The 11,167-nt window shown below is 38.8% G+C and overlaps 2 protein-coding genes across 3 annotated transcripts; one reads left to right on the top strand and one right to left on the bottom strand.

Annotated features, from left to right (window-relative positions):
- Positions 1-8,808: 8,808 nt before the first annotated feature.
- Positions 8,809-9,492, top strand: LOC109206427. Of its 2 annotated transcripts, none has more exons than XM_019369248.1 (2): positions 8,809-9,120; positions 9,205-9,492. In XM_019369248.1, the coding sequence occupies exons 1-2, from the start codon at positions 8,901-8,903 to the stop codon at positions 9,348-9,350; spliced, it is 366 nt and encodes a 121-aa protein (XP_019224793.1). In that variant the 5' UTR covers positions 8,809-8,900; the 3' UTR covers positions 9,351-9,492. The 2 variants fall into 2 exon arrangements, with proteins under 2 accessions (XP_019224793.1, XP_019224792.1); XM_019369247.1 differs by having other exon boundaries at positions 8,811-9,120; positions 9,202-9,492.
- A 2-nt stretch (positions 9,493-9,494) lies between these two features.
- LOC109206429 (copper transport protein CCH) lies at positions 9,495-10,316 on the bottom strand. The gene is made up of 3 exons (XM_019369249.1): positions 10,092-10,316; positions 9,907-9,982; positions 9,495-9,793 (listed from the first exon to the last, which is right to left on the bottom strand). Exons 1-3 carry the CDS (start codon positions 10,098-10,100, stop codon positions 9,657-9,659), a joined length of 222 nt encoding a protein of 73 aa, XP_019224794.1. The 5' UTR covers positions 10,101-10,316; the 3' UTR covers positions 9,495-9,656.
- Positions 10,317-11,167: the final 851 nt, after the last annotated feature.

The raw sequence follows: 11,167 nt of genomic DNA, 5'->3' as shown, positions 1-11,167 counted from the left end.
CCCACTCCCCTTCTTACTCTAACTCTCTAACCCCCACGCCTCTTCTTCTTCTTCTTCTTCTTCTTCTTCCTATCTCTCACAAACCCCTTTCTCTTTCTCACACACACACCCACTTCCGACTCCCCTCCTCCCCAACCTCCATTACACTCCAACTCTACAAGTCTTAGGTATGTCATGATTTCGTTCTCTCTTCTTCTCCCCTTCTCTTTTGCAATTTTAATGTTAGATTTGTTGTAGTATCTATAGTAAAAAATTTGGTTTTCTTTTCTTCTTTTTAGTGGGTAATATGTAGAATATAGTAGAGAAGAGCATGGTGTTGTTGTGTGAAGTTGATTGTGGTGGAGTGGAGTTTGTGTAGTGATTGTGGTTGATTTGGGGGGGAGTTTGTACTTTCATGGGATAAGTGCGTTAAATCATAGTTCCATGCACACTAGGTGCTTGTGAAATTACCCCATTGAGCTGTAATGGCTAATGTGACCATGGTGGTGGTGAAGGCTGAGTAACCACCCAGGGTTCACACAACTCAAACCCTCACTAATAGTAGCCCTTGTTTTGTCAGGCACAATGCATCAATCAAGGAAAAGACATGCCACAGGTTCCTCCGCTAGTGGGCCAGGAGGTTCATTCAGAGCTCGAGCTCAGGCTAGTTCGAGCCAGTTTGACAGCACCCGGTTTGTCTCCAAAGCGGCTCAAGATAGGTTTAATGCAAAGACATCCAAGAAGCCGGTGCCTGAAGTACACATTGACAGGCATGCCTTGCGAGTTGAATGCCCAAGTATCTACGAAGAATTGAGGAGACGTCAGCTGGACATCTTCTTTAATGAGCCATAAGAGGGCAATGTAATGATGGTAAGGGAATTCTATGCTAATTGCCCGGACCATGTTGATAGGGTTGTCACGGTACGAAATACCCCAGTGAATGCGTCTCTTGAGGCCATCCGCCGAGTGTACAGCTTGCCGGTCTTCACTGGAGAGACGGATTATTACCAAGATTATCAGAGCCCACCTGTTATGTTGAACCTAATTGTTCAAACAATCTGTGTGGCTGGCCGGGATCCAATATGGATAAAGCCGAGAATGAACCTGAACTCCCAATCTCTCACTTGGGAAGCTAAATGTTGGCTAACGATCATCAACAGTCGTTTGCTGCCATCCAGCAACACTACATATGTTAATGCGCCAAGAGCAGCGACGATTTGGTATTTCGTAAACCACCACGATTTTGACGTGGCCCGGCTCATTCAGGATGAAATGTTCATTCGCTCCACGGAGACAAGCAAAGGGTTCTACTTCCGTTCCCTGGTCACCAAGTTGTGTCGTGCTTCACGAGTTCCCGAAAATCCCATAGTAGATGGGAAGTTGCCATTAAAAGCCCCATTCAAGGCTAGCAAAATCACAGTTGGGAAAGAGCAAGCTGTGGCGGATGATGATGATGATGATAAGGGAGCTATGCATGTTGCCGCCCCACCGGTGCAGATTGCTGATGAGGCGGGCCCGTCACAAGCCCGCCGGAGTACCCGGATGATAGCCTTGGAGCAGGATATGGCTGGCCTACACACTTCGGTCAATGACCTGAGTGCTAGAGTTGAAACTTTGGCTACTCAAAGTGCTAGGTCAGAGAAAAAGATCATGGGTTGGCTCCGGGCGCTAGGACGAGCGTGTCACCTCGATCCTGGCACCGTCTCCGATCAGGATTGAGCACCAGGGAATTCCCCTTACCTTACTCTGCTTTAATTTCTTTTACATGGGGACATGCCAAATCTTTAAGTGTAGGGTGGGGGACGGTTGTTGTTGTTTTACAATTGTATAGATTTGTTTGGTATTTACCCAAGTTGTGAATTGTCTATCTTTTTGAACCCTATCACCTCTTAGAAGCACTTGAATTGTAATGAATATGGAAAAGTTAAAGTGTGGGGTGGTTGGTTGGGCTTTTGAGTGGAACTAAGAAGACATGAAAAAAAAAGGGTGCACTGTGTGATAAGCAATACTAGAAGCCACCAGAATCTCTAAAAAAAAAGAAGAGGCTGAGCTGAATAATTTTTAAAAGAATAAGTCTCAAAATGGTGGTGGCTTTTAAAAGAAAACGTGTGCTTAAAGAAGTAGGGGGTTTAACTCAATGATGTAAAGGTGGAATGAAGGTTTGACAAAGGTATGCGCTTAAAAGTGAAAAATATATTGAAGTGCTTAGGGAGGTGTAGTCACTATACCCATATGTATCCTACCTGTCCCGCAGCCAACATTACAACCAAATAAAGTTCTACTGGATTCTAGACCAAATGAGCTCGATTAGTCGAGTATTACACTACGGGCAAGCCTATGGTGCGTTGTTTGTGGCATAAGAATTTATTTCTGAGGGTGAGTGGAATCTTACGTATTTGAATTCCTCAGTGTGTGAATTACAATGACCATGACACAAGTCTCTTTTGTGGTGAGTAGGCACGTGATTCATGAAGGGAAGGTAAGTCTGGACCTCTGATTGAGAGTATGAAAGCCGGTTAGGGACATTACGTGGCTAGAGAGAGAGAGTCCACTCTTAAGGTTAGGATGTTACGCTAAGGTAGTCTACCTATGTGAATTATTCTTGGTATAAGGAGTATGGAAGTGACCCAGTGATGATTAGGCCTATAGAGTGTGGTTTTGTTGCTAGAGGACTAGCAACGGTTTAAGTGTGGGGTGCTGATAGTAGCCTATATTATGCGATGTAGATGCTATTTATGCTCTAAGTTAACCATACTTTATTGATGTTTTAAGTGCTAAATGATAACAAAATGCTCTAATTGAAGTATTTATGCTTTGCAGGAGCTACTCCGAGTTAGGAGGAGGATATAGAGTATTTTGGGGTCAAATATGTAGATACAAGGCCAATCGAGAAGAGCCCGGATGAAAACGAGCAAGAAAAGACGAAGAAAAAATGGGCAACAGTCCATCGCGACTGCGGTAAGGCCGCGGCTGGAACGCGGTGGAAAAAGGCGCAAAAACATAATTGTCTAAAACGACCGCAGTCGGACCGCGGTCGATCTGGAGAATGCTAAGAAAGTCCAGGGGCCAAAGTGTAAAGCGTGGGAAACTTATCCTAACCCTATATAGACTCAACAAACTCGCCCAAGTTAAAAAAAAAAAAACTTCTTTTTAGACTCAATTGGAGGCAAGAACAAGTGTGAGAAGATCAAGACACCATTAGAGTTTTTCATTATTCTTCCTTTTATCATTATTTTGTAAATTATGAATTATTTTATGGCTTTATCTTATTTTACCATGAGTAGCTAAACATTTAATCTAGGGTTTTGATGGAACCTCTTGGAGGATGAATTTCTGATATGTTAATATAGATTTGCCTTATGAATTTCTCTGTTTGTTCAACTATATTGTGATTGATGTTGATTGAAGGGCCCTCAATCGGCTGTGCCTATTTAGTATGCATTACTCGGGAGAGAGTGTATATTTAGGTAGTTATTGAACAACACCACTCCTAACGTATATGAGGGATCAATACGAAGGGTTTAAAGATGGGATTAGGGATAACGAAACCTTGGGTGTGATCTAAGTGAGCTGTAACTAAGGCCAGCTAGCGTAATTCAAGAGAATATGACTAGTATATTGTTGTAATTACTCGGGAGAGAGTTTCGACAGTTAGAGTACTCAGGATCGATAGAGAAGATTTAGGCAAATTTATAGCAAACATAGCGGAAAGGATTCCGACAAGAGGGGAAATTATAACCCTAGACCATTCTCATTCTTGCTTACAATCAGTCTATAGCTAGTCTTAATTTACTGCATTTTTATTACGTAATATTTAGTTAATAAACACCCATTTTGTTACTCAAACATCTCTGAAGATTGAATACGTGAATTTCTGTGAGCCCAATAGCTGTGATCGGTTGGCTAATTCCCTGTGAGATTCGACTCCGGACTTGTTAACCGGAATATATTTGCAGCGATCGCTTTGTCCTTTTTATAAGGCATAGTTGGGCGTGATCAGTTATTTTTGTAACCCAACATTTTATTCATGCTTTTATAACAATATAGAATAGATAGATATAGATAGGTAGATAGATAGATAGATAGATAGATAGATAGATACAACAACAACAACAACAACCCAGTAAAATCCCACTACTGGGGTCTAGGGAGGGTAGTGTGTATGCAGCCTTATCCCTACCCCGAAGGAGTAGACAGGCTATTTCCGAAAGACTCTCGGCTCAAAAAAACAAAAAGACAAAAGGAGACAATATTAGTATCAGCAAAGATATCATATGAAAAACAGGAACAATATAAAATTCAGAAGAAAGATGCAAAGCAAAAGCGATAGCTAGTAAATAGTTCCTGTGCTGAAAAGTGAAATAGTAAGACACAACATTGCCACTAACTATCTTAGACAAAAATTCTACCAGACTGGTCTCGCAATGGTACAAAGAAAGGAAAGAGTCAAACTACCTCCTAACCTACAACCCTAATACTCGACCTCCACATCTTTCTATCCAGTGTCATGTCCTCGGAAATCTGAAGCCTCGCCATATCCTGCCTGATCACCTCTCCCCAATACTTCTTAGGCCGCCTTCTACCTCTTTTCGTGCCCTCCACAACCAGCTTCTCACATCTCCTACCGGTGCATCTGGACTTCTCCTCTGGATATGCCCGAACCATTTGAGTCTCGCTTCCCGCATCTTGTCATCAATGGGAGACACATGCACCTTCTCCCGAATATCATCATTCCTAATCTTATCCATCCTAGTGTGCCCGCACATCCACCTCAGCATCCTCATTTATGCTACTTTCATCTTCTAGATATGTGAGTTCTTTATTGGCCAACATTCAGCCCCATACATCATGGCCGGTCTAACAACCGCTTTATAGAACTTACCTTTGAGTAACGGTGGTACTCTCTTATCACACAAGACTCCAGATGCTAACCTCCACTTCATCCATCCTACACCAATACGATGTGTAACATCCTCATCGATCTCCCCTCCCCCCTGGATAGCCGACTCAAGGTACTTGAAGCTGCCTCTACTTGGGATGACCTATGATTCAAGCCTCACATCCACGTTCACTTCGCCCGGCTCAGTGCTGAACTTACACTCCAGGTATTCCATCTTCGTCCTGCTCAGCTTGAAACCCTTAGACTCAAGAGTCTGTCTCCAAACCTCCAGCCTATCGTTAACACCTGCTCGCGACTCATCAATCAGAACTATGTCATCGGCGAATAGCATGCACCATGGCACCTCCCTTTGAATATGGTGTGCTAACGCGTCCAGCACCAGGGCGAACAAAAACGGACTGAGGGAAGAACCTTGGTGTAATCCCATTTCAACCGGAAAATGATCAGAATCGCCTCCTACTGTCCTAACTCGAGTCTTTGCCCCAGCATACATGTCCTTAATCGCCATAATGTAAGGAACCGACACACCTTTTGCCTTCAAGCATCTCCAGAGAACTTCTCTAGGAACCTTGTCATACGCTTTCTCTAGGTCAATAAACACCATGTGCAGATCCTTCTTTCTCTGTACAGTTCCACCAATCGCCTAACAAGGTGTATAGCTTCCGTAATTGAACGACTAGATATAGATAGATAGTAAACAGAAAAACGGTGTGAGCTAGTGACTATGAAGATCATGAAATATTAACTTTTTAAATTCTCGTTTTAAATAAATGGCTTCACATTAGCAAAAAAGAAAAGAAAAATTAACATATATAATTTATGGGATACTTCGGCTATAAAAAGAAACTTTAGATTTTCATCGTGTGGATTACATAGATGAAAACTTCATTGACTGAGTATAAATTTTTATCCGCGAACAATCAAGAAACTCAAAAATAGTCAAATGACTAATGACTTGTTATAATATGTGGCGATTTATCGCTCTACCCTTAGTATTCCAATCGTCCCCTTTTAATATCATGTCACATAAATTTGAAATCATAAACGGAACATTTCTGAAAAGTTGAAATTTTCATGTATCCTTTGCCTGTAGGCTGTAATGTTATCGAACTAATCTTATAAGAAGATCCATCCCATAGCCAAGTTGGGAAAACGAATTAGTTAGTTTTCGGACGGGTAATTAAAAAATAGCCAACATTTACAAAGTCATTCAAAAATAGCCACTATTTTACTGCAACACGGAAAGTTCCAGCATAATATACTGGAGATTAGTGCACTTGTGTATGAACTTCCAGCATATTATGCTGGAACTCCAACACACGGAAAGTTCCAGCATAATATACTGGAGATTTGAGCACCTATATATGAACTTCCAGCATATTATGCTGGAAGTCCAGTATATTATGCTGGAACTCTAGTATAGTATGCTGGGATATTTTTCGGATTTTGAACAATGTTTTCGTTCAGATTTATCTTTACGTAAAAAATAACTAAAATTCGATTACTTTTGAAACAAAGGTTATTTTTCAATTGCCACATATAAATCTGGCTATTTTTGAATTTCTTCAAAATTGCTCCTATCAAAGTAAATAAGTAAATGCTGAACTTAGCCACTGGCCCACTGCGTTTCACAATAAAGTGATCGCAAGGCCCTAGCCCAAACAACCTGAATTACAGAAAATTATACTCTATAACCTTGAAAATGAGTGATGTTGATTTATTGACTCCGGCTTGGTTCGTGGGGAAATTTTTAAAGTTAAGAATCAAAAATATTACTCATAAAATAAACAATGGATGATACTTATTAAACTTGAAATTTTGCCTATAAACCAAGCAAGGTTAAAAAAAAAGAATTTTTACCTCCTATAGCAAAGGTTAACACCTTATTTATTTTAAATAAATACCATTTAAAAAAATTATATTCTATAGATACTTTATAGCAAAATATTTAATAGCCCTAAGCCACTAAATATGCTAATCAGTTACACTATTTTCTTTCTCTCTCTACTTTGATACATCTCATTCTCTTCCCCCATCCCATTAAACTTTCCGATCTCCTCCTCTTTCCACCGGATTTGTGCAAAGCCCACTTACTGTATGTGTTTTGATTAAAAAAAAATTACCCTCGGTCGATATCCTCCATTGTAATAGGAGAACTTTGACAGATTTGGAAAAGGGAATTAACCAACCTTTGAACTTCCCCAAAACAAACTGATTTGGGAAAGGGAGTTTTCTTCTCACTCTTTTGGTTGATCACGTAATAGCGTATTCCTTCTCTGTTCCGAAATGAAAGTGAACGTTGACGGAGATACTGGTGGTTCTCCGCCATCGACGACGACGACAGTCACTGTGGCGGTAGCAGTTAAAAGTGTCGAAGGGAAAGGTAGTCAACGCGGTAGCAGGTAATAAAAAAAGGTGTCGCATGTTGTACCTTCAAATCTCAAAGGTGTCGCTTATTGTACCTTCAAACGTCGTTACGGCGGATTCGCCGGGAATTAGGGTTTGTTCTTGAACAAAGACAGCGAAATTTGGGGCTGAGCAACTTGATTTTCTGTTAATGTATTTCAATATATTTTCATGTATTCATTGTCTTTTTTTCATTGTAATTCAATGTATCTCGTTGTATTCCATGTATTTCATTGTATTCACTGTTTTTTTTCCCATTGTATTTCAATGTATCCCGTTATATTCTATGTATTTCATTGTATTCACTGTCTCGCTATATGCCAAGAATGTATTCATATATTTTTGTAATTAATATAATTTATGTATTCAGATGTATTATATAATTTCTCTGAAGATTGCTATGTTTTTGGGGTATTTTTCGGTTGAGAATCCTTTTTATAACTGAAAATACAAAATTTGTGTGTTATAATTGAGTTTGTTGAGTTATATTAGGAGTCTATTATGTTAATTGATTCACTTTTCCCTTATGAAAACAGTGTAATCCCCTATTTCACGCCGTGAATACAGTCGAATATAATAATTTGTTCAGCTGTAATCCCATGTTTCACTCCATGAATACAGTCGAATACACTCGAATACTGATTAGCTGGACTTCCCTGATCCACGCCTATTTTCGCTAATGTATTTATGAATACAATAGCTTAAATACATCAAATACATCTTATAACCACATAAAAGGTATCTATAATCCGTAATATAGCAAATAGTATCTATAGATAACTAATTACAACTAAAAATTAATGCTTTATGAAAATTTCAGTAAAAAAAAAATATAATAATGACACCGAAGTGTCTTATTTGTGCGTTAAGCATTAACACTTTGGACAGCCCAATACTAGTCCAGTGGAGTCGCTGAGTTCTCATCTGAACCAATAGCCCAGATGAGAGTTACGAGAAGCCTTCGAAATTTTATTTCATTTCTTGGATGTAACGCCCTATAAGGTCCAATTTGGCAGGCAAAGTCAGTGAATTGGATAATAACAATGACGTGTAAGGCAAATACGCAATGGATTGAAACTAGATTCACGTGCTGTGTCACGTTGCATTAGATTATACGCTGTATGTGCCTCCTCTCTATTGGTTTTACTTTTAATAACGCAATATACAGTTATTATTGAACAGAAAAGAAATAGCAGCTCTATTTTTGGTAACGAAAAGAAAACGGAAAAATAGGTACTCCCACCGGTATATTTTAATTGATTTTTTAATTATATATATATATATATTAAGAATTCACCTTTTAACATTAATTAATAATAAAAATAATTATATTAATTTTTTAATTTATTCATCAAAAATATAACAAACATTTATAGATACTTTATTTCAAGGACAATTTTAGAAAAAAAATTAATTTCTTCTTAATAGTTAAAAAAATCAAATATTATAAATCATAAGAAAAAAATAATTAAAGCGGACGGAAGGAATTATAATTAATGGGTTATCCCATCTAATCTTGCTAAATAAGTGGGCAGTGGAAACCAAGTGCGCACAACCCACAAACCAAAGCATATTATATATTGCGGAACCCGACTTTTGGTTTTGTGTATCAACAATGGCGACTTCAACCCTGAATCCTAACGCTCCAATTTTCATTCCTACCGAATATCGTGAAGTGGAGGACTTTTCGGACCAGTGGTGGGACCTCGTTCACTCTTCTCCCTGGTTCCGCCATTACTGGCTTCGTGAATGCTTCTCCGAACCCGACTCTACTGATGACGCTACCTATGTTCCTTTTCTCCCTGGTATCGATTTTATCTCCAACGATTTCAAGCGTAAGTATATCATCATTTATTAATACAGTTTTTTCTTTACTAATTTTAATAATTATAAGTAATTTATTTAGTTTTGATTAGAAGAGGAGAATAAGAAGGAGTTGATCACTTTGGGGATGTTGAAATGGAATAAATCACGTGTTGCTGCTGAAATCCCAAGGTATGGGAAGAAGGTGCCGAAGATCGTGAACGTGAAAGTGAGCCCTAGGCCTATTCAGCAGCCAAGGTAGAGCGGATCACAACTCGGAAGCGCCTGACTCACTGAGTTAGCTAGATCTGTTTAGCTAATGTACATAGCTTGTTTTATATCCTGCACTTTTGTACCTTGTTTTTCCAATAAATGCCAAAAGAAAAATAGATGCACAAAACCAATATTGTGAATAGTAAATTAGATTTTAATTTTGGTTGATCTATCGAGATTTAGAATGTAAAACTACTTCCAAAATCTCCATCAAATGAGCAATAAGATACATAAAGATCAAACTAGGAGAACCTATAGAGAGGTATAATCGTCTAATAAAGAAGTGGCTTAGAGATTAGTAAGTTGATTGTTGGTCCCAGTTGGTGGCTTGTTTCCCTATCTTGTGAAGAACTTTGATGACCTCTTCAGTAGTCACATTTCCAGTTACTGTCACCTTATTTAGTTGTTTATCCACATCATATGTTTCAATATCTGCCATACACCATCCAATTCCAGATTTTCACTAATAGAATTTCAGAATACATATTCTGGTGGTAGTTGAAGAAATTTTTAGGAATTTGAAGATGTGAAAGGGCTTGTCTTACCTTCAATTTTCTTGATTGCCTTCAAGATTTTCTTGATGCATTCGTCACAGTGCAGACCAACTTTAAGCTCCACTACCTAGTGCACAAATGAAAAGTAAATTTCGAACTGATTGATATAATAAAAAGATTGAAAGTTTGATTGAAAATCCTGCTATACGAATGGTTTTGAGGTACTAAGTACTAACATTGGCCATTGCAGTTGCTACGTTTCGAAACTTCTTAATTTGCAGAGCTGCCAAACAATCTTCCTAACTGATGCTAGTTAGAGAAGAATGAAGAGACAATGAATGATTTGAATGTTTTTGAAACAGTTAGGAAAGATATAAAGGAAGTGGTGGGGTATAGGATTCTTTTCTTTGAGTGATTGGGGATTTTTCACTTTGCCAAAAGCTCCTTTAGAACCCTTTTTCCTGGACGCATAGGGCATTAGTCTCCGTTCATTCCGGGCCGGGAAAATTGACATTAGCCTAATATTCTTACACTGATAAATAGAGCTATAACATCAGGGAATACATCATGCATCTTAATGCATTTGATACTTTTTGCTATTTTGAGCGATAAAACAAATTAGAGCAAGTTTAAATTAGAAATTTTAAGTTTAATGTAACGACCTGACCGGTTTTTTGAGTTCTAGCGCGCCGTTCAGTGGTTTGAGGCCTTGAGTAGTTTCACTTTAGGTATTATGACTTGTACGTGAAGTTGGAATTGAATTTCGGAAAGTTCGGAGTTGATTTCAATTCAGAAGCTTTAAGTTGGAAGAGTTGACAAGGTTTGGCTTTTGAGTAAACGACCTCGGATCGGGATTTGAGGGTTCCAATAGGTTTGTATGATGATTTTGGACTTGAGCATATGTTTGGATTGAGTATTGGATGGTCCGGAGCATTTCAGCGCTTATTATGAAAAGTTGGCATTTTAAAGGTTTTAGAATTTTCTAAGTTTGAGTTGAAGTGGACTTTGGTGTTATCGATGTCTGTTTGGGATTTCGAGCATTGGAACATGTTAGTATTGTGATTTGTGACTTATACGTAAAATTTGGCGTCGTTTCAGGATGTTTAAAGGTGATTCGGACACGTTCGGCGAAGTTTGAATGTTTGAAAGTTAATAGAAGGCTTTGATCGTCGATTCGTGGATTTGATGTTATTCGTGGCATTTCGAGCCCTTGGATAAGTTTGGATAAGGTATTGGGACTTGTTGGTGTGATTGGACGGGGTCACGGGGGGCCTCGGATGTGTTTCGGGATGGTTTCGGCCAAATTATCCTT

This window comes from Nicotiana attenuata, unplaced genomic scaffold, assembly GCF_001879085.1.
Source record: "Nicotiana attenuata strain UT unplaced genomic scaffold, NIATTr2, whole genome shotgun sequence".
Lineage (NCBI taxonomy): Eukaryota > Viridiplantae > Streptophyta > Magnoliopsida > Solanales > Solanaceae > Nicotiana > Nicotiana attenuata.
Note: the sequence above shows the minus strand (reverse complement) of the source record. Positions and strands in the feature narration are given on the sequence as shown.

Excerpts from the sequence above, each read along its gene's own strand:
- LOC109206427 (XM_019369247.1), top strand. The coding sequence starts at position 8,901 with ATGGCGACTTCAACCCTGAATCCTAACGCTCCAATTTTCATTCCTACC. Across the intron at positions 9,121-9,201 it reads TATCTCCAACGATTTCAAGC|AAGAGGAGAATAAGAAGGAG; the intron begins GTAAGTATATCA and ends AGTTTTGATTAG.
- LOC109206429 (XM_019369249.1), bottom strand. Across the intron at positions 9,794-9,906 it reads GGCAATCAAGAAAATTGAAG|ATATTGAAACATATGATGTG; the intron begins GTAAGACAAGCC and ends GGTGTATGGCAG.